Source organism: Pollicipes pollicipes, unplaced genomic scaffold, assembly GCF_011947565.3.
Source record: "Pollicipes pollicipes isolate AB1234 unplaced genomic scaffold, Ppol_2.1 Scaffold_4881;HRSCAF=5763_pilon_pilon_pilon, whole genome shotgun sequence".
Lineage (NCBI taxonomy): Eukaryota > Metazoa > Arthropoda > Thecostraca > Pollicipedomorpha > Pollicipedidae > Pollicipes > Pollicipes pollicipes.
The window spans coordinates 40,755,381-40,781,681 of NW_023596576.1; the positions used below are offsets into that span (position 1 = coordinate 40,755,381).

At 51.1% G+C, this 26,301-nt stretch overlaps 1 protein-coding gene across 1 annotated transcript; it reads right to left on the reverse strand.

Annotated features, from left to right (window-relative positions):
• Positions 1–236: 236 nt before the first annotated feature.
• LOC119100383 (chorion peroxidase) lies at positions 237–26,299 on the reverse strand. The gene is made up of 17 exons (XM_037223483.1): positions 26,150–26,299; positions 25,619–25,683; positions 23,175–23,233; positions 22,646–22,736; positions 21,429–21,620; positions 14,607–14,791; positions 12,931–13,095; positions 10,873–10,951; positions 10,441–10,592; positions 7,870–7,997; positions 6,886–6,999; positions 5,479–5,611; positions 4,709–4,836; positions 3,334–3,536; positions 2,837–3,006; positions 1,519–1,627; positions 237–922 (listed from the first exon to the last, which is right to left on the reverse strand). The coding sequence occupies exons 1-17, from the start codon at positions 26,297–26,299 to the stop codon at positions 847–849; spliced, it is 2,199 nt and encodes a 732-aa protein (XP_037079378.1). The 3' UTR covers positions 237–846.
• Positions 26,300–26,301: the final 2 nt, after the last annotated feature.

Consider the following 26,301-nt stretch of genomic DNA (forward strand, 5'->3'; position numbering starts at 1 on the left):
GATATGGCTGGCTTGTATTGGTTTGCATTAGTCTGTGGAGAGAGTTGGACCAAATCGCTTACAACTATATCGCAAGCAGGCGACGCATAGTTATAAGCGCTTATAACTATATGTCGCCTGCTTGTGTTTATAAAAAATTCTCAAAAGTTTGTATTGAATGCGCTTATAGAAATTACGAAGTTCTTTCAGAAGTGCTTGTAAAAAGGCACACAGGTTTCATCCGCTGGATTCTGGTCATTTATTTTCAACTGTCAGCGAATATTATGTTGATGGCAAGCATACAGCACTATAACAAAGCTATGTCGTTTCTCTCACTCGACGGGCAAATATGGCGCATGGTACGCCCGCAGTCGAGAGCTGATATTTGGATATCATCCACCGGCAGCATTATTAAAATACTTATTTCCACTGAAGACAAGCTGCCATTTTCGCAGGCATGGTCTGGTAACCAGCAATACACAAAACGCAAGCTTGCCATGAACGCAATCGAAGAGTGCAAGCAACAAATTCGCGACCTCCGTCATGAACACCCGGAAACCAAGCCAGTATGTCGGACAATTTGTTTTCAGTGCAGCAACGTGTTGCAATCACAGCATGACCAGCGCAGTCACAAAAACACGACCTTGTCCTCCGCTGACCTCGCGCGCCTATGATCCCGTCAATATTCGCGGAGATCCGCGCAGCATGGGGGCCGTACTTCGCACGAGAGCACTGCACACATCTCCCGCGCGCGGCTCATGCTGCGCCTCTCCCGCCACGGCACCAGCGGCGCCCTCGATCACCCCAACGGCAGCCTGAGCCAGAGCGGCCGGCACTCAGCGCCTCTGGCGGCCGGTCGGTGAAGCTTCAGGGCAGGATCTCCTTCCAGTAGCTGAAGTCCAGTCTTGGGATCACGCCGCTGTCGCAAGGGACTCGCGGATTTCTGCGGGCGGCGGTGCAGACACCAGTCAGAGACGTCCGCGGTGCAGAAATGGCTGCTATCATTGTGGATCTCAAGGTTGTTGCTGTCTATTGTTTGTTTTGACTTCGTAAGCCATATTCGGACAAAAATGCAGCGCCAAACAATTTTAAAAGGTTGGAACCAACAACGCTTCAAAATTATCTCAGGAATAAAAACATAGTTGTGATTCCAAAAGTCATCCTCGCCACTTGTACCGATGCAAGTCATATCAAAATTATCACATTTGCAGTGACCTCCACTCTTCGTCTCTCTTCATCAGAGTGTTGTGACCTGACCACGGCACTGCGGCGCGGGTACATCGGGGCATAACCGGCCTTCCACAGGGGCGATCTTGAAGCCTAAACTTAGCAGAAATATTGCAGACAGCGTTTATTGTGGATGTATGACAAAATAGAGGGCATCCTGAGAGCAAAGAACAGGTGATACACTTCCTTAGTTAGAAACTGAGGCATTGCTTTTTCACGGGGCCAGTCCCATTTAGACAATTTTGAGTGTAAATTGGCCTGTGGAAGTCGTTGCACGCTCAAGCCGTCTCCTTGCAAGCATGCCGGACTCACACTTCGTAGTCAGGTAGCACCAGTGGATACACTTGTATCGTTTTTATAAGATCCGTGTTGTCGCATAGAACCCTGGACAGCTGAACTCGACGAATCTGTTCGAGTTGCTCTGAAAATCAAACACGAGATAACCGTCAAAACAAGTGAAGGGCCGAACATGTGCGCTGATGAACAAAAAACAGCGAAACTGTGTCAGATCCAGACGCCTGATCTGCTGTATGCGTAAACGGATCGTGCACACCAGTGTGAATAACATTTAGGAGGGGTGATGGTGTTCCCCTCATCCCCACATCCCACCCCACAAGGCGTACACGGAATCCGCTAAACGTGCGGAAATGGTACAATCTGATTTTCCTCGTTAGTGACTTATAACACAGCTGGAATCTGTTCAAGGGCCGCGCATCAAAACGGGGACGAGGTTGCAGACCGGGGCGCTGAATCAAGGCCCGTGCACGCCTGCAGCCTGACTGCAGAATCCACTGCAGATTCTGCAGTCTGACTGCAGAATCCGCTGCAGATTCTGCAGTCTGACTGCAGTGTTCACTGCAGGTGTCGCTGCCAGTCACCTGTCGCGGACTAGAGGTGCCACATTGAAGCCCGCAGGCCTGCAAAGCACCGGTAAACAGAGCTGGAAAGGGACACCTCTGGTTCGCAGCAGCTGAAGCCTTCAGATTCCGCGGCGGGTTCTTCGATCGTTATGTATTGTGGACTTGGGAGACATCCCTTTTGAGCTCTTTTTACCTGAGGTTTGCCAGCTTGAGGCTAAGAGTGCCGTCGCTAATCTGCAGTAGCTGACTGGTTACATGATCTATAACTGATTCTCCAGCTCGTAGGCAAAGCGTGAACGGGCTTTAACGTCATCGCCACTCAGTCAGCCTTTCTTTGATCGTCGAGTGCTGGCGGAAAAGCTCTCGCGAAAATGGTACATTCCATTAAGCTCTCGTAGAGTCCAAACGCGATGAACTCGTTTGGAGGCCCATCAGCCACCTCCGGGGGATGGCTCCGGCTCATATGGAGCGGGGTCGATAGTGCAACATCAGCTAGTCGACCCATGGACAAACGTCCGATCCTGCCCAGCCTTACTCGGCCTCAAATACAGCTCTGCCATTCCTCAGACGTCGACTCTGGTGAAGTGGTCAAGACACATGGTTAAGAAGAAGATCCCCCTCTAAAAGGTTTCCTTTGTGCACCGAAAAGGCGGAAAGCCATCATTTCCGCCTAAACTCCTCTCAAAACTGTCCACTAGTTACACCGACTTCGGAAACGCCCCAGCCGGCCAGCGGAACGCTCCTGGTTGGCGCCGCCGGCGGTCACTGACCTGGAGTGAAAGAGGACGGCTGGTTGCCCAGCTCGTACCAGAAGCGGTCACCGTGCCGCAGCTTGTGTAGCTGCGCTCCGATGATGCAGGCGAACGTGGGCCCGACCATGCTGTGCGGCAGCGGCCGCTCCGATATGCCGCCACTGAACAGGTCAATGTCCCAGGGCGATCTACGGCGAGGGTGTGAGGGTCAACTCCCGGTGCGAGGTGGGTGGGTGCCGTTAGACGGAAATGCGACTTGTAGTGTTGGCACATGCTATCAGAAAAGAATACCAACGCACTGCGATGAAGGTGTCGTAAACAATAAGACCAGAACATCGCCGACGCTCACTAATTTTTTCCTTGGTGATACTGGGGATCAAAGGCGCTTGACAGCAGCTGTTCTCTTCAAGACCAGCCAACGATGCGCCAAATCATGGGATAATAGGGAAAAGCGCGCGCCATCGTGTCCCTGCTGGTTCACTTGCTCGGCTCGTGGACCAGCCACGCTAACTCACTTGTACAACTGCGCATACGCGGCTGCGGTGTGGTTGCTGACGAAGTTGGTGAGCTCGAGGAAGGAGTCGGCGGTGGGCAAGCCGCACCACTTGCGGTAGTGCATGTAGCCGGGCACGCCCATCTCGCGGGCTCGCTGCAGGTTCAGCGACACCAGATCGATGCCGTGGCCGACGTTCGGCTGTCTGAAGAGCATGGTGGTCACCTGCGGAAGCGGGCCGGGCCGGCTGTCAAGTCACCGATCAGATCAGCCGCCAGCGTCACCGATCAGGGCCGTCAGCGTCACCGATCAGGGCCGTCAGCGTCACCGATCAGGGACGGCAGCGTCACCGATCAGGGCCGTCAGCGTCACCGATCAGGGACGGCAGCGTCACCGATCAGGGCCGGCAGCGTCACCGATCAGGGCCGGCAGCGTCACCGACCAGAGCTGGCAGCGTCACCGATCAGGGATGGCAGTGTCACCGATTATAACTGGCAGCGCCAACGATCAGAGCTGGCAGCGTCACCGATCAGAACTGGCAGCGTCAAAGATCAGAGCTGGCAGCATCACCGATCAGAACTGGCAGCGTCAACGATCAGAGCTGGCAGCGTCACCGACCAGAGCTGGCAGCGTCACCGATCAGGGGTGGCAGCGTCACCGATTAGAACCGGCGGCGCCAACGATCAGAGCTGGCAGCGTCACCGATCAAAACTGGCAGCGTCAAAGATCAGAGCTGGCAGCATCACCGATCAGAACTGGCAGCGTCAACGATCAGAGCTGGCAGCGTCACCGATCAGAGCTGGCAGCGTTACCGATCGGAACTGGCAGCGTCACCGATCAGAGCTGGCAGCGTCACCGATCAGAGCTGGCAGCGTCGCTGATCAGAGCTGGCAGCGTCACCGATCAGAGCTGGCAGCGTCACCGATCATAGCTGGCAGCGTCACCGATCAGAACTCGCAGCGTCACCAACCGGGACGTCAGGTCACCGCTGGTACGGTCACCGGCGAAACCGGGCCATAACTTCACCGAGCAGTTTGATGGGCTTCAGCCTCAGTCGCTGCCAGCGGAGAAGACCAGGTCGTCGGTCCGGGACCCCACCGACAGAAGTGGAGGGCAGTTTATCCAGCCCACCGCCTCAGCTCCTCAGCAGTGACGGAGTCCATGGCCGACTGACTGACCTGACCCACGACGTCCCTGTTCACCTCCTCAGTGACGGCGAAGACCATTGCCATGACCAGCTGACCTGACCCATGATGTCCCTGCTCACCTATTCAGTGACGGCGAAGTCCACGGCCATGACCAGCTGACCTGATCCATGATGTCCCTGCTCACCTCTTCAGTGACGGCAAAGTCCATGGCCATGGCCAGCTGACCTGACCCATGATGTTCCTGCTCACCTCTTCAGTGACGGCAAAGTCCATGGCCATGGCCGGCTGGTTGAGCTGGCCTAGAATGTACTCGTCCACGGCGCCGGGCTTGTACAGGTCGAACGGCTTCCGGATCAGATCCGAGAGATCCCGCTCGTCTAAAGAAATGTAGGTCAGGTCACGAATGCGCTTGCTTCATGACAACAAACATTTGCCGGTTCGCGCCTGCCTATCCGGTCTCAGACGCCGATTTCGTTGTGCCCCTGCGCCCGTCGGCAGTGTTAGGGTACCAATACAGCAAGGCGTGAAATCCCAAAATCTAGGGACGTCTTTCAACTACAATTGCAACAGACCTGATTTGCCAACAACGACCTGATTTTCCATCACATTCCTTTTTTGTGCTTCATCGGGTAAAATCATCGCCGACCTTGTGTGCTGGCCAGAAGGGAGTTTCACCCACCGTTGCAAGATCGCGTCCAGCTGTCCATGCAGTCCGGCTTGAACCGGTTTGTACACCAGAAGTGGGGTGCACACCGTGAAACACGCGCGTTGCAATTTTCCTTCCTCCTGGGAGAGCCCAGTCATTGCCAGCAGTGGCTTTGGACAAGCGACGCGCCCTCGGTCGTGGACGATGATACGAAAATGAATCATCAAATGTTAGCTCATATACCGATAAAATATTGGTGACATTTGTTGTTCACTCCCGTGGGACGCGTAGTCGTGACTGTTGTGCTCCCGCATGCTGTCGGCCTAGTTTGGGTCACAGTGCGACCACCCCCGTGCCGTTTCCACCCATTTACCGATGTATTTGTGGTTGGGGCTCCAGCGCTCAACCGTCGACGGTAGTAGGCTGTGACCGAACCGGTACGCGGAAGTCATGAAGGCCAGCGTTATGCTGGGGTCCTCGTACTCGTTGTAGCCGTCCCAGTAGCCCTGGAATGCCACACGACCGTGCGACCAATGGTTGCGCCGCTGCTCGCGGGTAATCACGTGATCGGAATGCCAAGGCAGTCGAAAGCGCATTTTGTCGTTCGTGAAGGTTGGTGTATCACGAGAGTTAGGCCATTCCTGAACAAGTGCACAACCGCAATCAAGTATTCCGAGAAAAAAACGCTACCTCTACCAGCCATTCAATGGTAATAATCGAAGCTCCATTTCGCTCAACGAAACCTAGTTTACAGGGTCGTCAAAAAATCCTGACATCTTAACACAACGAAAGCGAGATATCAGAACAAACTGCTTTGTATTAAGCTTATTCTGCGTGCATCCTCCTGGTCTCCTAAATATTGCCGATTTAAAAAAGGCGGCCATGCGGCACACATTCATCATGAATTCTTCCCGAAATGGGACGCGACTTTTGTTGTCATACAGGACGGTTCATTGCGACATGGCTGGCGTTGAAGCTTCGGGCTACGCTGCAAAATGTCTACCTCACCGCACCTTCCTTGTATTTATGTTTTAATTGTGTATTCACGCCAGCTGCAAAATATTGTGATGCAGTCTTCGATAAAATTACGTTTATTTTGTGATTCCTGGGCAAAATGAAGAAAGCATGCAGAAAATACGAAGAAAACTGCCCGAAAATGACACTTTTGCACAATATTATCCACCTATCCGCCAGGCCTGAGAGCTGAACTTTTTAACCTTCATCCGCAATTTGGTGAAACCAAATTTCCGTACTACAAGCTCTATTTTGCATCGCAACTAATTTCAACAGACAAACAAAGCTTTCAGTTGGTAGCAATCTTCTGGGAAAATACACGAGTTGTTGCATGACAACTATACGGACTAAATGCTATGATCATCTAAGCTGAAACATTAAGATAACATAATATGCGTTAATGTTACCAATTCTCCAAAATTAAATCAGCCTCGACAAAGGTGCAGAAAACTCAAAAGTGTGCCAGGTTATGAAGGGCGTAGCATGAAAAGGATTCTGCTCAAGATGCTACCGTGCTGCCGTTCTCTTAAACACGCCTGACAGATGGCTCGCGGCCGGTGGCAGCGACCGCACTAAGGGTTGCGCGAATGCAGCGTTTACACAAACTTCTGCCTTCGGTCAGAAATCTCAGGAAGATTTGGCAGGATCAGGACTCACACTGCTCTGGTTCCAGAAATCCATCCAACGACTGCTTGATTGGGTTTTGACATGATTTCGGTGATGATGCGTTCCGACCAAATCTTCACAACCCCGCGCATCAACTTACGTGATCGGTCAAGATAAGGTCGTGTTCCTTCATCACCGTCTTCCCCAACAGCATCGGCAGGAACTCGTCATAGGTGATGTGCTGAATACAGGCGACGACTATCCGTCTTGCTTCCTGAAATGATACATAGGTTGGAGGACATTGTCCTTCACCTCAGCATCCGACCCAGTCGGCATCTGCCTCGGTAGGTAGGCACAATGACATGGGGCTCGTGCCATTGCGGAGGGAAGTGAGCAACCGGACGTGATTGGTCCAGCTGGCCCAGGGTCATCTGCCAGGGTAATGGGACCCGAGATCATGGGGCGAAATGGCTGACACTTCATGTTGAGTCAAACCAGGACCACTGGCCCATAGCACAACGTTACTCTTTTGTGTATTCTGGTATATATTGACAACTGCACGACCAAGTTAACTTGAAAGCCATCCCAAACAGGTATGTATCTATAAACACCAACAAACTACTGCTGTACGCACAAATGCAATGCACACATTTGACAAATTTCGTCGGGACATGGAACCTTACGCTAAATTCATTTAAACAATGCGCTCTTTCAACAGTAACACCTTAGTTTAACGGCGAAACAGTTTCAGACACATCACGGTGAATTCTGCTGAAAAGACACCCAACGTTACTTAACAGAAAACATGAGGTCATAAAAAGGTATGTAGTGGTGATGGTGATATCTTCTGTGACAAAAAAAAATAAATTCTTGACACCCATGCTCTTGACGTGCACTGGGTCACGGTTACTTATGGCGAGACGACGACCTTACTGTCTCCAAATCAACAGCAGTAGGAAAACGGCGACGCCATATAATGGATTGTTTAATGCCTAGTTTAATATCAACCAACTGCAACTGACTCGTGCCAGCAGTTACTTTCGAGGTTATTCTCTTTCTGAAGGCTGCAAGAGCATCAATTGAACCGCACGCTTTGCAAAACTGTCCCAAAATGAACGTAACATGGCATTAGACCTTTGCTTACCTGATACAGTTTCTCGTCGTCCCAGTGTGGGTTGAGATCTCTCAAGATGTCGCAGATGCGATTGTGCTCCCGGAACCAAGAGAGGTGCATCGTACTCAGCACAAGCTGCTCGTTGACACGAATTTCTCCTGCAGAAAGAAGCTTAGTTCGCAAGGTATGACCAATATATGGCTGTGTAAAATAGAAAGCTTACCGTATAATCTAGCCTTGGGAATCGGCGAAGACATATGTTAAGCGTACCAACGTATACCTCTCCACAAGCAATACATAAAGAAGGGGTTTGAACCAGAAAGGTTTGGGAGAAAACTCATCCTGGAAAAAATCACGAGCCGACATGACAGCAGACTACCTAGCCACGTTTAGGCTTTCCCGGGGTCACAGACAGCCTTTGTCGCCTCCCGGCTGCTCTAGCTTTTTAAGGCGATTGAGATTGGACTGGCGTCCATCTCCTCGTCCTTCTGGAGCTTTTGCGCGATATTGCAGACTTCAGCGCGTTCAGACAAACTCTGCTACCATGCCGGAAAGCGTTTCACGGGAAAGTTACCTGAACCTTTAGCCAGTGACACCTTGTTTCCAGGAACTAACTGCGTGACTGGTCAACATCCGATTCATGACTAAACATCCAACCGTGATAGCCTACAGTTGATGGGACATTCCTGAAACTGAAGATGTGTCCGGGATGTGAACAGATTGCGCAAGTGATGACAAAGCAACAACACAATAGACCGCTTTGATTTTCTCGTTTAAAGAAGTCCTCGTACGAATCTAGAACCATCGAGCTCCGCCATGAACAGTCACGAGATTAACGAGACCTTTAGAATAGACTCAGTCTAACACACAGACTCGGCTTAGAAACTAGGGAAACTAGCCTGTAAAGACAGTTTTCACGGGCTTCCAAATCACTTGCGACATACGCCGGAGCAGTTATGAATTAAGCCACGATGACATTGCAAAACACGGCTACACGTCAGCAAGACGTGTAACAATCCATTATGGAGTATAGCAATCCATTATGAAGCAATCCATTATGGAGTAATCCAATAGCAATCCATTGTGGAGTGAACGAGGTGATAACACATTTAAATGTTACTGCCTCTTTGGATTTTCTGTAGAAACGTTGTAAAAACAATTTGAAAAAATGTAAGGAAATTTGGATCGATGTAAGAATTTTAAGCAGCAGAAAAATTAACGTATCTTACTTCAAAAGCTTGCAAATAACTTCTGCACACAGCTGTTCTCCTTATTGAAAAAGATACACAGCACAATAACATGAGCTTGAGACGCAACTGGGAGCTTACGCATTCCTATTGGTATCCTCTAAGACATTACAAACGCTTTGAAACATTTAGATTCACGAACATATGTGAAAACATCTGTCGCATTAGCGTGTGGGCACGTAACGCGTGGTTTTCGCATTAGATTTAAATTGCAATTGTTTGAGGCTGAAATAATAATAAGACACATACATTCCACAAAGGTTGTAAATGTTCGGACCGAATAAGCCTGTGCAATGCTGTCTACCCGTGTGTACGTCTTGCACCACACGGATATTAAGACACGAGGCCCTGCTTGGAATCGGCTTTTAAGAAGGTAGCATTACCATAGTTCTGTCGATTTGTACCGAGCCTGTCACTTGAGTTGAGTTCATCTGCGGTAGCAAGTTGTGGATCTTGCCATTGTCTATGCCATGCAGTTCATTTTCAAGTAATGATCTACATTAGTTTCTGACACTTAACATTGTAATGCGTGAAAATGTCAATAATCTGCGGATCTACGGCCTCTGTAGTGCGCAACACGGGCCGTATATACCACGTATATTATGGCATGCATATGGATCTGTAACTTGTTATGTAAATGTACGACGCCTATGATAAGTGTTATCAGTAATGCCGTGACCTTCTGCGCGCGGGGCCGTAGATACGTCGTGTGCAAAGGTGCGCTCAATTCACAGCTAAATCGTTTTGAGCATGTGCCATTGCTACCCGTCATGGCTGAGACCACGCGCCTGATTTCGTCTTGTGTTGCGCCGAATTTCGCAGCCTGCAAATTTACGGTTTTTTGCAGCACGTTGACGCAGGAAAACCACGTTTGAGCAAACTGCGAATGCACTGATCACAGTTTTCTAACTCTATCACAGTTTTCATCACAGTTTTCCAACTCCAATGCCACAAGTCCACCAAATCACAGTTTTCGAGAGACTTTTTTGATTGCTACTGATAGCCGCGTGGAGCTGCAACAAGCGGCTGCAAACATGGACTGTGCGGAGAGAGTGACAGCCGGGCATGCCCGGAACGTGCAGGCTGCTCACGCCAGTAATGACCCATCGTTGAAAGACTTGCCCTGTCCACGATTTGGGGCAGAACTATGCTTTGCGATATCTATATAGCCCATATCGTAGACTTTCCCACTTAATCAGGAAGCCTGATAACGGTTATTAACAGCCAAGTTAGTAAGGAAGGCTACTGGTGGAAAACTAATGGCTTTGTAATGGTTCCATGCAGGCGCTAAAAACTAGGCTAGCACGCCATCGTAAAACTAAGCCTTTGCACAGTTTAACCACGCGACTCTTACCTGCAAGGAAGCACCTCTGGCCCGGATGGTCTCGAATGCATCCCTCGTCTTGATGTTCAAACCGCAGGGGCAGCAGCGGCAGCATGTTATGCTGCTTAAAGTGCTCCGGGAGGTACGACTTCAGCTTCCCTCCCTCGAACATCCTCAGCACGCTGAGCGAGCATGCAAGAGATTCGTACGTCACGATAAATGATGAGACGAACCATGTTTCTGATACAATCACTGGTACGCGACGCTTACATGCCTATTTGGTGCATACGTCCATAATGAGATGGAGATAAATCCGAGTAGGAGGGCAAGCGATTCAGTACAGCAGACAGAGAAATCATGACGTCACTTGTACACGTCACATGCCCACGGGTCCTCACCGCCAATCACAGAGGCTGCGTTGAAATGTCGGAAATACATAGGCTCGTGCTCAGGAGCACCCACCTGGAGGATTCGTGCGTCTGGCCGTACACCGTGTTGCCGTCAATCACAGATGTCAGCACGTTGAACCCAATCCGAGATCCTGGAGACAATTGACACGTTCTGGTGGCGGCCTCGTGGGAATGCGTTACATAAAAAGCCGGTGAGGCTATGCAAAAAACAGCTGTCAATCAAAGTGCACCTCTGAAATACATCCTTCTTCCTTCCGATCGAAGCAATGTTGCCTGATTGCATAAGGTGAGAGCCAGCCCAGCACGGTCCAAACCGTCCTGCACGAGAATGCAGATGACGTTTAAGAGGCCCTATAGAGAGCAGATTAGTCAGATCATTCTATCATGTTTGACAATTGCTGAAGTCCGTTCACTGGCGGTGAGGGTGGGGGTGATTCGCCATAGGCTCACTTGGTTTCAGTAAATGTGAACGTGCTCATGTTTGGAAAGATCACATCGTCAACAGACAGAGGGAACTAAACCGAACATAACCAGCCCCAGAATAACACACTGAACGAAGTGAATTGAATGCACAAGCAATTAGAATGCGTGCAATGAATTACAAGATGAATTGCTACCAGCGATGCCGAAAAATCCCAGACTGAGCAAAAAATGCGCTCTTTTTGACAAATACCAGCCGGTTATTGACATCAGAGGATCAACGCAGGCATGGGAGGATGCAATCCTTGCATGTGTTGCATCGGGGTGTAATCCTTGAATGCTTTGCATCGGAGTACCGCTGACAGTCAGCGCGCTCCATTACTCTCTCTTATTGTTAAGAACTCTTTTTTTAAAATCCGTGGCCAGCCCGGACCGCGCAAAGACGGGGTGCATTTGGACTTTTCGGTTTATCTCCCCTGTTCCGGGGCCAATGGATACTTTTTTAGATCTTGAATGCCTTATGGCATGGCGGTTTGTATTTAATGTGACTGTGGGCATGCTCTGAGTACCTTCCCCAGAGCTGTTTTGGCCTTTTTTAAAACACTGTGCTCGGTCTGCCACGCGCATATATTGGTGTGGCTGTTGACCCCTGGCTGACCTGCCGGGGCTTTGGGCGGATCTAGAATCTGGTCATCCTTTCGGAGACATGGTCAATTTTCAGTTAGGTATGTCTGATGGTTTTTATGTCCATGTCTTGTTTCTTGGGATCTGATGTTTCTGGAAGCCATGGTGTTTTTGCGCTTTGTTGGTGATGACTTCCTGTGCTTTGATAAATCTTTAAGTCTTAAGGAAGTTATTTAGTTGAATTCATTCGGGCTAATGTTGTGGTAGGTCAATACTGAGCCGATCTTCCACAACTCGCGCAAAATATTCTCTTTTTCTCCGCGCCCCGCGAGAAGCGCCTCCCGTGTTTCGGGAGAGCCAAACGCTACCCTCCTTAAATCCACCCATTTCTCTGCCCGCACTTTAAACCCACCTCCAATGGGGAGAGGTTTAGAACCCATGCCCAAGCCCACGCCCTGCGTCGCGTCGTTACACCACAGTAAGTCTGTGCCCAGAGCCAGAACCGGAATGGACTGCGGCCAGCCAACGCTGCAGCGCATATTGGAGCGCAGCTGCCGGGCGGCCACAGCTGCTGCGAGCTAACCGAGTGGACAAAACTGGCGCACGCGTGGTGGGTCTGCTTGCTAGAGAACCTCACGTGTTTAGTAAGCCCGTGGGTACCCATATGGACTGGGTAACGGGCTGGGTTCGGTACAGACTTGGGTCAATTGCACATATGTGTACGTGGATGGGAAGGAGGCTTACGAAATGCCTAATACACACGTGAAGAAATTACACACCATAAATTGTGTGTGAAAGAACACCACGCTGCCAGCGCTTCTTCTGGACATACGTAGCCACTTTCACATTGCTTTGGCACTTGTCAACGCAACAGAGGGAGATTAGGTGCAAAATTCCCCGAAATTTTCGATGATTCAGAACAGAAGCGCTGGAATAAATGCCAGCAGTTGGGCTACCGGTCGGGTACAATTCATTACGATGGACGGCGAGTGGGTATGAGTCAGCCCATGAGTGGCGGGTGGAGTTGACAAGGTAAATATTACCCGTAAAGCCCTTGACCGCTTACCGAGTCGGCAAAACTGCCTCACGCCCGGCTGGGAGCGCACGAAGTCCATGCAGTCGACGCCGTGACGGGAGTAGAACGGATCGTTGCGCTGGACGCCGATGGGCAGGCAGTCTTCGGGGCCCGAGCCGCGGCAGCAGTCCTCCGGCTCGTTCAGGGTCCGCTCGTCTGCGACGCCGCGGAGGACAGTCAGCAGAGGGCGGCGTGGGAGGAGGCAGAGGAGGACGGCGCGGAGAGAAGTCGGAAGAGGACGGCGGAGAGAGGTCGGGGGAGGACGGGGCGGGAGGAGGTAGAGGAGGACGGTGCGGGGAGGAGGTCAGAGGAGAACTCAGAGGAGGATGAAGAGGAGGAAGAGGCAGGGGAAAGGAAGAGGTAGAGGAGGACGGTGCGGGGAGGAGGTCAGAGGAGAACTCAGAGGAGGATGAAGAGGAGGAAGAGGCAGGTGAAAGAAACGCGACTAGGAGTCAGAGGAGGACAACGCGGATAGGTGGTGCGGAGATAAGTGGGAGGAGCACCAAGCGGAGAGGAAGACGGCGGGAGCTCAGCGTGTCGGGTAAGGCCATGTGAGCAGGCACGGCGTTAAATGACAAACGATGGTAGGTCAGAGGAGTGTTGAAAAAGTCAAAAACGAATGAACGGCCTCAGAAGGATGGCATTTTTTGCTTCCGAAAGGATGAGGAGCTCTAAAGAAACCGTCCATACTTTACATTACGCTTTTTTCCCTATTGTGGACCCTTCCTTTGCTATCATTACATAGTGCTTGCACTAGGCCACGTCCTTCACATACATACGCTGTGGTAAGGGTAATATCCCAAGCCGTATCGTCCATTTGGCCACTGATTGAGCTAGAGATGCGAAACAAATACCGAGCGTATTCCTTATTAGGATAGGAAGACGACCTCATTCGACTGTAGTGCTTTGAATTTTGAGAAAAAACGCTTTTACATGATTTGCAATCAAACTTGAGCGTGACATTACGCTGTCCCAAACATCTCCCTTTTCCTTTTTCATTATTACGCTTTCGTTACGGCTCTAGAACTCCTCCCTCACCTCTCCATGCGTGACATAACTTCATATGGAAGACCCCGAGCCGATGTGAGAGGAGGTAAGGAAAAGGTCATGTGAGGCTGAGTGAGATGCAAGGAAAGGCAGACGATAGAACACCGCAAGAGTGCTTCTGCCCATCAGCTGATGCGAATGGTCCCAGAATCACACGGAGCGGTAGAACACAGAGATGGCAGAAACAAATGGCCGGAAGAATGGGTAGGAAGAAAGGCGATATTCCACAAAGCAAGGTTAAAGGAGCGCACACAGCATTAAGAAGTAGACAGAGAATAGCGAAAAAGGCCAAATCACTTCCGACTAAACTGGGAAAAATAACGGACAGACTCCACGCCCTGTCGAGGCAGGACTTCAAGAAGTCACCGCAAAACCAGGATCCAAGCAAAAGCCAAAAGCAGAGCTGAGAAGCTTATGAGCTGAGATCCTGACATAGATATACACACTACGCTAACATATGTTTCCAGTCAGCACATGCGACCTAATGATCGCCAGACCTGCCTCGCCACCACGCCCAACACGTTCTACATTAGGACACCAGTGCGTGCAAAGACACGTTGTGCGCCGCCACAAAAACAGCTTGCTCGGCCAGGTCCCGCTGGCAGGTGGGGAGCACTGACCGGGCCTGGTGAAAGTCAACGTCATGTCGTGGTCCAAAAACTGGCCCCAGGCAATCAGCATGAGCGTAGAGGCGTGGTCGAACAGCTCCCTGTCCTGGTGAACGCCGACCGAGACGAGACGCGGGCTGGGCAGATGGTTCATCGCCGGCAGGCCCATGCCGTCGATGTAGTTCGGCTCCAGCAGCCTGCCGGCGGAGGAGAACACGTCACCCGCTGCGGAGACGCCGACAGGGCCGGCGGTGCTCGCGGAGGGCTTGCGTGCAGGCTGTTTGGTTGGGCATGGCTTTCCTGCGATAAGATGCCAGTGACAAACAAATGGCAAGTTAACGGAGACAGATGACTTGGAATGAGCTCGGTTCCATTGGAGACGTAATGTTTCCCCGATATGTTGCGGAACCTACACCGCAAGCGGCCTTACATGACCTTACAAACAGCCGATAAGGTCTCTTTTGAAGTTGTCACTCCCTTGGCAGGCGCTCCACAATCAGTCTTTCGCTTGGGACGCTCATCACAGATTCATTGTCATCCTTGGGGCGCTCAACACAGATTCATTGTCATCCTTGGGGCGCTCAACACAGATTCGTTGTCATCCTTGGGGTTTCTGGACCAGTGCAGCGAAAGGGTATAGCCCTGATGCTGTACCATAGCACAGGATAAATGTCAGAGATATGATTCATTCTGTACGACAGCACGGACTATCGTCTCTGATTGGCGTTATCCTGTCACAAACGATGACGTCAGCGTCATAATCATGAAATGTCAGAGTTATGTGCTCTTTAATGCAACCGCTGCAGTGGAGAAAAACGGTCCGCTTGCCCAGCGTGTGTCAAAAGGAACACCACGGTGTTCAGCTGCATGGCAACTTTTTAGAGTTTGCCTGCCAACATGTTAGCCCTATTGCCATCAGGCGCAGGGCAAAGATGGCATGCATCTCGTTCGATCCGCTTGTCACTACCATCTCTCTCGCAGGCTTATTTACGGGCATGCTTGACTCTTTTGGAGTCTAGTCATTGACGTTGTTAGAATTCCGGTCTGTTCATGCGGGCAGCAAGGGCATGACGGTCGCAGAGGAATGAAGTGGATGACGCTATGAGAAAGGGCGTGACGCCTAATCCATACGCAAGGATACTCAAATCGACATCCCAGACAACTTTCTCGTCACAAAGGAACAGAAACAGTTGCATTGAAGGACGGGTTTTGTCCGAATATCCGCTCCAACCATCTTGGATATTTAAGCACGCGAGAAAGCTGTAATCGATAAACAATCGCTCATCACGTGCCAACAGGACAAACTTAGACTGAGTGCCAGACGCTCGAAAATACCCCCAAACATTCTTTGGGCTTGCTTTCTAAAAAAAAATCCGCTCATCACAGACAGACGAGAGCTGGGAGAGGAAAGCAAACCCGACGTGTAGTGGCAACAGCTGTCGAAAGGTGTGACGCGCTCAGCAAAGACATGACGTCACTCGATTTGCGATGACAGTCCAGGGCTACCGAAGTCTGACGGAACATCAGTGTGAACAAACCAGACGCATACAACATGTAGCTATGTGATGGTCATGGCGGCGCAGGTGAAATGTATATCAGCTGCTGAGGCTGAATTTAAAATACACAAAATGTTTTTGTATGCTTGTTTAAATTTTCATGGGAACCGTTTGCATGTATGTATTTCTTTGATCAGAGCCAGCGCTTAGCCATGCGTGTTGTGTGAGCCCTGACCTGACGTGACCTGACCTGACCTGACCTGACCTGATCTGACCCGGGGCATGTCGCTACCTCATTGATCGATGCCACTAGCGCTCACATCGGAGCCCTGGTCAGGGGGCTGGACAGCCTACTCGTACTGGCACAAAGGTGGGGCTTTTATCAACCAGTACTGCGGTGTTGGACGGCTCTGCTGTGCACTGCTGGAATAAGCACGCTTCAAACCTGCGTCAGATTGCCGTCCCTGGTTTCGTCCGTCTTTCAAATGGACGTGTGCTTAACGTACGCTATAACCCGCTTTATGCACCATACACCGATCGATCAAGAAGCCTGTCAAGAAATGAACTTTAAGTACTGTCATAACTCAGTCAAAAGATGCATCGTGCCAAAGAGCTGTCTATCCTGATTGCTTTTTGTACACACATTTTGAGGTTCGGATGTAGCAATCAGATTTATGTGGTAATCTAATCTCCTTTGAAGATCTTGACGGCTGTGTTCAAACAATCGACAAATGCAAGTATTTCCTCCATGACTTGTGAGCGGTAGATTCAATCGCCTTCGCTTGCAGTCTTGGTTTAAACGGACATCATTCTGCAAATTCTTGCAACAACGTCACCTCTGCCCTAGCCGCACTTTGCACGGCTGAGAAAGAATGCATGCCTTGTTTTTCTTTGTTGCCATGCCTTAGCATCTGTCGCCAACTTGTGCCGCTAATCGACGCGTTGCCAGCCGCTATTGTTTTTAACACGCGAGCCTTTTACCAAGCCTATGCCGTGACTCCTATGCCGCTGGACGTACTGAATCGAACCGAAGGGCCCCTTACATGTGCTCTCGTCAGCGTAGGTGTACTTATGCTGGCAGGTCATGCCTCATCTCGATCCGTCTGTGGGTAGTTCAATGCGTGTGTGTGACCTTTTGTCCCGCCTACCATGACTGAGTTGACAGAACTGCCGTAGGTGCAAAAATACACGAGACAATTACGTTATTTCAGTTGATGATAGATGCCATCAGCGTCATCATCAATGGAGATAACGTTGAAGATAACGCTGCTACTATCACGTAAGTTGTTCCGTGCATTAGCGAGGAACATGATTCACACAGATAAGATAGTAGTATTAGCGTTATTCGTCGGAGAAAACGAAGAGAATGGAAAGATAGTTGGTTCGATATTTCGGCAACACGCCTTTACCGGGACAATAGCAGAAGTGAATTGAAAATTGCCTGCCGATGATCCTACTCGATTTTTTCAACAACAATTAACACGTGCACGGGCGGCCGGCTAGATACCCTTCGCTCGGGTGGGGGGAGGGCAATTTAACCCCCTGAGACATCGGGAACTAAGCAAGAAGCAAGTAAGGCAAGAAAAAGGAAGCAAGCTGGAAACACAAAATTTACAGGGTGTATTGACCCGTACGTGAACTTACTTAGGTTAAATTTTCAGATTCCTAGGTCATGACCTTCGGGTCAAAAAAGGTCAAACAGTCTTAAGTTCCAGGTTGGTCTCCAAAGTGCCCCCAGAACGTAGATAACCGTTTCTAAGCAAAAGGTCACATCCTCACCAGTGACCTTGCTTGACCTTTTGAAGGTCTAGGTGACCAAAATAATACAAGATTGCTTTGGGTTTTGCTTTTGACTAAGCGACAAAGATTACGCTAGACAGAATGTTCCTAAAACAAAATGTTGACCCAGGTCATTTTAGGTCAATTACCTATTATGACCTTTAAGAAGTCCATGGAAGATGAATAATGCGGTTTCTGCTATCAATAAACTCGAAATGAGCACCAGAAGCTATCCCATACAGCGACCCCCAGAGTAATAAAACAAGTTGGTTTTGACCTTGGTGTGACCTTCACAACTGACCTGAGGTCAATGTAATTTGCTTATTCAACTATTGTGTTGCCTAAAAAAGCATCTCATATATGTATGGCTTCGTCTAAGATTCCGTTGTTCGATCAGATTGAAGGATTCACTAAAAATTGCCTTCGCTGAAACCATGGCCTGACTTTGACCCACCATAGGTCGGCGACCTTGCAAGGTATATCTAAATTTTTGATGTCAAACGATTTTCTATTCAATTTTCTACAGGTATGGAAAATTTGGCGCGGCTTCTCCGCGCCGTTCAGAAGCCATTTTTGAAAAACCTTCGGGGGTCAAGTTGACCCCCACCCGAGCGCGTGTTAAACAAAGAGCAACTGCCAGCCATTCACCACGATACAGTCCCTATCTAAGTTGCTACCATCTTTAAAGTTTAGCGGACGTCGCCGTTGCCGAGTTTCGTTTCAGCGTTGAGCAAGCCCATCATCCAGAGACGATCCGCGGCGACAGCGAATTCGTGATTTGGCCTCGTTTGGCTGACAGCTGAACCGCAGAAGCCATCTAGAAACACTGTTGGCAAAAGTTCTTAAGTTCAATCGCATACGGTTTCCCTTTGATTGAAGTTGGATACATTTTTCAACAATTGTTCTACATCGCACATATCTCAACATGTGCCACGTGAGACACGTCCTGCAGCCTCAGGATGGCTAAGCAAGTGTCTTGCAGTGTAAATACCGGGACGTCTGTCATGTAAAGGCCCTTATGCAACATCGGTAAAGCTCATAAGCGAAGTACAGTCGGGACCGGAGCATGGGACCGGACCGCATGACCGGAGTCAAAACGTAACGCCATAAGTGAAGCTTTCCACACGTTTGAAGAGGCTGCAGCTCGCTCAGTGTTTGTCAGCTTTTGCATGGCGCCTTCGGTCGCGGTGTGAAAATGACCGACTTCGAGTAGCAATGAACTCGATGATTTGATGAACAATGGCAGATCGATGAACGCGTCCAATGATTTCAAACAACCCAGTGAACAAAAACTCGATATTCTCACCCACAGACTCTGGTATATCCGACCCGCCACTGTCGACCTGTCAGCTGAGGGCGGCGCATATCCGGCGCCACTGGCGCTTTTCCCACGCGCTGCGGGCGTCCGCCGGACCCGTGACCCTTGCAATCACTAGCCGCCATCTGTCACAGCGCAGCGGCAACGGGGCCGGCGCGTGGGAGCGGCTGCACGAGCCCCTGATCTGCCTGCCTTGCCAAGGTCCCGCTTTCCCCGCTCCGCTGAGTGCGTGCACGGGCCGTTCCAGCGCCGGCCCGGCGTAATGTGCCGGCAAGCTGGTAGTCACGCTAGTCTGGAGCGACGGCGGGTTGTTTAGAGAGCAGGGAGATTTTGATGCCGGTGAGGAGGTCGACATGAACAGAGGCAAACGTTGGACCTAACGACAAGGGGATTTTCACCAAGTCTGAAAAACTTAATATAGGCTCTTTGACGTTGTGTGGTAAGAAATATATTACAAAGGCCTCAAAACCTTCCCGCCAGCTGTCACCCAATTTTGAGGATCTCTATTTTGCGAGAGTTCCACCAGAAGAGGAAGAACAGAGCCCTCTGGTGCCTCCCTGCAAAAGTGTGTCCGGTTTCTCCTGCGTAAAGCTGCTGAAGAAATCTCAGGGCGTGGTTCGAAATCGTGACCGAGTCGGCGCATTCTAGTGAAGTGAGAGTTATAAGGCTAACTGCTCTGCAAAGTTTCCTGCGCAGCTGCTGTTTGAGCGGAGGTCCAAGCGTACAGGCAGTATAATATGGGACATGCGTGGAGCTTTCTTTTCTTCTTAACGTTTAAAACCTGCGACGTAAGTCGCGGCAGCTGACCCTAGCGCAAGCCTCAATTTGACATTGCTGCGATGATGACATAATGATGCGGTGCATCCTGAATCGCTGGCTGATACGTGATTTAGCGGTGTAAGACATTTCAGATGTTTGAGGAGTGCAATTTTGGTCTTGGCTGCAGTTCCCAGGAGGTGGCATAAACACATACGTCACACACAGGCGCAGGTACTGCAAAAGTGTGTCCGGTTTCTAGGCGCTGAAGCTGCGGGCCCCAAGGGCGGAGGACAGCGTTGCCTGTGTCAAAATGAAATTGGGCCCTCGGCTTTCGGCCACTTTAATTGAGGTTCTTGTAAATGATGTTATTTAATCCATTTAAGCTACGATTTTCGCACCAATATTATGTGAAGAATCTCTCGAAAAATCGCATGTTACCGGAAAACTAAATCGGGGATAAGGCAGTTACTTATAGAGGTAATGGACAAACTGCACAGCAAATGGCATTCCGCGTGCACTTTCATTTTCCAATAATCATGGTTCATATTAGACCTGTTGCCAGTCACAAGAAAACGCGCCCATTCATAAGGCAGCTCATTGTTATACATTTCTCCCGAGTTCTCGTGGCCATCTCGTTGCTAATGACCACAAAATCTTTGAGTCCAAAGGACCGCTGAGCCCAGGAACGGAACAGGGACCTCTGAGACCCCAAGGAAACTTGCGGCTCTGAGACAATCAGAGGCCAAGGAACAACCCGGACGGTCAAGGCCATAAAGAGAATAACGCGCCCCCTGGTAATCCCCCGGCGGTCAGGGTAGTGTAACACCCCAGCTAGGGTTGCTTTGGAGACAATAATCTTTCACTCAGAGCATAAAGAGGCCAAAATTGCGATGCAAGTTTGAACCTGGGGAAGACGTGGAAAAAACTGGAGATTTGCACTGGAAATCATGATCAAAGACCAATGTCACTACCTGTAGCGTACATATGATGCATCGGTTGTGAACTCAGTTTTGCTTCATCCTACAATGCATGTTTTCACACACTGGATCAGGGTACCACACAATCAAAGGCGTCAAAACACGACTCTAAGGTGCTGGCGTGTCCCCACCAATCCATCCCACAAGAAATTCGACACTCTCGCTGGGACAGGTCAGGGGCAGCCGTGCTGAGCTGCCGGGACCCGGAAATAGTCGGTGGTTTGCGGGGGTCTTCAAACGCCATTGTATGGCCCTGCAAACGTGGTTTTGATCCCTGTACCACTGCTAACTGTGATTTACGAGTAAGGGCTTACTCTGACATAAGCTAAGCCAACGATGTTCTATAGAACTAGAGCGTTTAACGTCAACAAGATGTCATTGCGACCAGAACGACACGGTAGGTCCGGCCGGGGCGGACCAGACCTAACCGCATCACAACTGCAGCCAGCTTTAAGCCCTCCCTCAGGGATCAGATGCAGTTACCCTGCTGCGGCGCGCCACCCACCTTTGGAAGACGCGGCGCGTGGCGCCCCAGTTGGGGAAGCGGACGTTGTTGCAGAGGCCGTCGATGCGCCGGTACCGCTTCGGGTGGCACTGGATCGGGGTGACGAAGTCGGGACACACGTTGGCGATGGACGTGCTCAGGGTGTCGGCCCGCGGCAGCACGTACTCGATCTCGTACTGCGTCATCTCGTACCTGAAGCGGACCGGGGCTGCGCTCACGCAGCGCGGGACGGGCGGCGCGCCACCCGTCTTCGGGCGAGCGCTCCTGGTGTGTTGCGGTACAGCATGCGCGCGTGCTCGAGCGTTGGGCAGGCGGGAGGGACGCCGACGCGGTGCTTCAGTGTGTCAGAGTCGGACGTCTTCAGCGTCGGATGTGTCGGGTCTCCAGGGGACTTGGAACGGTCAGTCGTGCGCGTTACACGACCCTTCTCTCATCATTTCGGAGCCCCGACCAACGAAAAGGGCTCGCTGACATTCTACGTGGCCCTCTTGTTCCCATTCAGCCAATGAGTCCCTGGCCAACTCAGGCCCCTTGTCGACACGGCAATCCACCGTTAGGCTCTGCGGACTCCTGGTTGACACAGGGGAGCCCGATTGTTTTTGGGGTGCGACCAATGGAGAGGTTTTCGAATAACGGTCGCGGCCCCGGCTTTGTTCATGCTTGGCCCCGTGAACAAACCCGACATGGAGCCGAATGGTCGTGGTGCAGGAGACCCATTGACTGCCATCTGAACGCCCATCTCTGCAAGCCGTGGCCCCTTACCCGACCTGCTGCCAGCCTTTCAGGCCTCTGGCCCTCCATGCGCACCCTTTATTGTCGTCCCTGACGGTCCTTTGGCCCCTCGGGAACTAAGGATGACGTGCCCCCCTGCCCTCGCTTGCTGCGCCCTTACCACGACCTCACTGCCACCAACAATCACGCAACAAACACACATTTGTGTAGTTTCATCGCTTTGTCTATGAGTATCATGTAAAGTTAGATAAACAAGCGCTCGAACACGTAGCGTAGTGGCCTGTACCTCTGACTGCGATCAACAGTATTTCAACAGGAGCTCAACATTCCCAGATAAAACATTGGCGCAGCAACGCAAGGAGGGCCTGTTCGTAAGCTGCGCTGTAACACATGCGTTCCTCAGTACACCCCAGTTTATACAAATATTGCATCCGAAGAGGCGTGTTGCAGTGATGGGGAGCCACAGTGTGGCGCCGTGGGCTCACCTCCTCGCTATGCTCATGGAAGCCCTCAGGATGGCACTCCCGACGGTACCCACGTTTGGTGGCAGCCATTCGCCGCGGGGCAGATCCAAGGCTAGAACACGTGGGCACGGATGAAGCCGTCAGTCGGAACGTGCTACACCACGCAGAGAATCCTTCGGAATTTTGTGACGAGACGTGCATATCAGTTGGGTTGTGATATTGCAAGGTCTTTCCATTACAGAGACACCATTCATGCAGGCTGGGTAACGTTCTCGTTTCTAAAATCAAAAAGCCCATCTTTTTCTGTGCGCGAGTTGTGCCTGTTTTTGCCTTACGCAATGGTTTAAGTCAGCTTTCTGACCGCTGACGGGGCTGTGCTCCGAGGCGGGACGCAGCTGCCTTCCCCGCAGGGCGCGGTCCTACTGTGCAATCTTAAAATACTTGGATCAGGCACTTGTGTACCCCAGAACCTCCACTTAGCGTATTATTGCATGCTTCTGTACATCCATTTGGGGGAATTTCCATGAACCACGTTCAACGTTCGCCTTACCCGTACGTTCAACCGCTTCTTGGAAAGCAGCTTCAATTGCTCCGTATGTAACGCAGTCTCTGAAACAGATGGAAAACGTTACCATTTTACAGTTCATTATAGCACATAGCGTGCACTTTGATCAGCGGCATACCATTATCAGACCCACTGAATACATTCGAACTAACGATCTGTACGTGCTCCGCATTGCTACAGGTCATAACTGCATTACACAATGCCATTGTTTGCCGAGGCTCAGAAGCGGGTGTAATACGTCACGTGATGATGTCATAGCACCATTTCTCAGGAACACGGCTACGCGGCACCCACCCCCACCAGGAGCTCAGTTCCCTGATCACTGAACACGATTTCTTCAACGTAGGAATCGCGCCTGGAGTGGAAATATGCGCTGCTGTTTGTGCCTACCAAAAACACAAGTCCAAATTTCCCATTGATATAAAACTAATGATAGATGTGTCCTGGACTTAATTTAATACACCACCTCGTTTGACTACACACCAGCCAGGCTGGGAAACGTCAAAAACATCCAAAAGAGCAATGTCGAAAGCGAGGCGATTTATCTGGTTCCCTAAAACATATTTTCAGCCCGACAAAAGGGACAACGGAAATATCGTCACGCTTTCGATATTTTCTTTAGCTGAACTTGCCTCAACGATGTGGCTGAAGTCCTGCACATGGGACTTAGTTCAAATTTAAGTGTTACCCCCCCCCCCCCTTCCCCCCCCCCCCCGCTCCCACCTGGGTGCCGTGCAAAGGTTCAAACATCGCCGAGTTTTCTCAACTAAAGAAGGAACACTTTACGAGAAAAGACGGGCCATCAAGAAGCAGATGGAGTTGGCGTAGTTTTCTTTGCATATACTCCTAAGCAAATGACTTTTGTCCAGTAGTTGAACCAGAAGTGGACGTACAATAGAATCCCGGATGGAGGCCCCAAATAAAGACGTCACGCAGGGAAAGGATAATACAATCTAAAAATTAGAAAAAGTTATCCAGATGCGTTGAAATAGGTCAAGCAGTTGGCATTATCACGCACAAATTACCTCGTAAAACGCATACAGCATTGTTTGAAACAGGAACTATTGTGTTGTTCCTCGAACATCAAAGTACGCCTCCTTGCTTGAACGTATCTTTTGATATATTTCTTTGCTCTGCGCAGTGTGCAGTCAGCGAACATGCAACCAGGCGGCCTTGAGGAAGTGCGGCGACGGATTTCGCTTGACTTTCAAAATGCTGTACCACCCCAAAATGTTGTATTACGCCGAAATTTGTGTATCCTGGTGCCGCGAACGGCACTGGTGCATCATACCGCAGGGGACACCATGCTGTCGGGTAACGCGACGCCAAGGGGCGTAATCATGGTCTAATTGAACATTGCGCCAGCACTACAATGCAGCAACACAAAAGGCACTGGTTTACAACACTGCGAGCAATGCCCTTTGATTTCTGCCGTATTCCCCGCCAGAACAATATTATTATGTATATCGCTGCAGTTAAAGTACGCAATGAAAACTAATGAAACACGGTTCGTAGCAACAGTGAAAGGTGGTTTTTCCGAGACTCGATTTCTCGCCGCGCGTCCATACTGCACCATGTTTGACCTTGGCGGGCGAGGTTTGACCTAGGTAAGTTTTAACAAACCTCACAACGCGGGTGAGGTTTTAGTAAGAGGGTGTATTCACGCACTCCTATGCAGATTAGTTCCGACAGATAAATCACCGTATGCCGATTTCGTTAAAGGTTTTGATGGTGAACACGCGATGGATAACTCATGGACGTGTGCGAAGATTCTCAACTATATTCTAGCTACGATGGTGTTTTGATTGCTGGGATTTGTAAGTTGTGGCATCCAGAACAAGCTGACATTAAAATGCAGCTCAAATGAAAAAAACAGTCACTGACAAATACGTATCTGGCTGTTGCGTCGAAAGGTGTGGTGGTAATCAAACATTATCGAACCGAAAACGAAAAGACTAGGCTAAATAACTACCTATTTTAAGTCAATTAGGTTCTCAAGTTTGTCTGTTTTTTTCGGCTTGATTTTCAATTCATCGACGTTTGCGAGATTTGTTTGCTCCCTTGACTCTGCGTTAGCCGACAGTCTCCTTCGGTTTGATGTACCAGTGCCGTTCACGGTACGAGGAGCGCTCACGCCTCGCTCTGACGCTCGAGTGGCATCGGTCGCTCATCCAAGTGTTCATGTCCGCGCTGAACCGCACATAATCGTCCATCCAGGACCAGGTATGCCCGGTAACCCACACCTCACTAAACGTTTACAAAACCTATACGGACATCGATCTTGCAGGAACGCTCATGCGGACACCAGCCTCCATGGACAGACCATTCAGCCATCTCACGTACGCTGCAGCCACGTGCTAGACCTGTGACACGCACGACTACGCCTGCCGCTCCTGCACCGGACGAGCGACACAGCGCCCGGTACTCACCTGCCCTCGAGCTTGAGGGCGCAGTCGTCGGGCGCCTGTCGGCCGGCGAGGATCGCGCGCCCGACCTTCCGGGAGCAGGCCGCCAGGCGGCGGCTCGCGGAAGCGTGTGACGTAGTCAGGCGAGCGCGGCGGGATGATGTCCTTCTCCTGCTGGCGAGACAGCCGGACGTCCCTGGTCATCAGGCCGGGCGGCGTATCTCGGCTGCGCGGAGGGATCACGCGGCCCGAGGGGCCGGCCACCGCCGGGCCGCCGCACATCAGCGGGTGCGACGCCGAGCCAGCCGCCACCGGCAGCTCGCCGCGGCTCCTCATCCAGCCGGCGTGGTCGGGGTCGGTGATCACCGCCCCGCCGGCGGGGCAGGGCCCCGCCCCGGCCAGGCCGGCGCCGTTCTTCAACAGCACGCCGCCCGGCGCCGGCGGTGGCGCGCCAGAGTCGCCGAGACCGAGCGCGTTCCTATGGCGCTGCAGCCCGAGCGCGGGCGGCGCCGGCGCAGGAGCGGGCGCCACCGGCACTGCAAAGTGCGTCTTCACCTGGACGTCTTCGCCGAAGCCGAAGCCGGCGCCGCGGGCAAAGGGTGACATGGTGTCGGCGATCTCGCGCGGCACGGCGCGGTGCAGCTCGGCCGGCAGGTTGGGGTCGAACGCCATGGACGCGTCGATGGCGGCGGCGTGTGAGACCATAG

Bases quoted from the DNA above. Each gene is read 5' to 3' on its own strand.
- LOC119100383 (XM_037223483.1), bottom strand. From the start codon at position 26,299: ATGGTCTCACACGCCGCCGCCATCGACGCGTCCATGGCGTTCGACCCC. The intron at 22,737-23,174 runs GTAAGGCGAACG...CACGTGTTCTAG, and splicing joins AGAAGCGGTTGAACGTACGG to CCTTGGATCTGCCCCGCGGC. The intron at 14,792-21,428 runs GTGGGTGGCGCG...CTCCGCCGGCAG, and splicing joins ACGCGCCGCGTCTTCCAAAG to GCTGCTGGAGCCGAACTACA.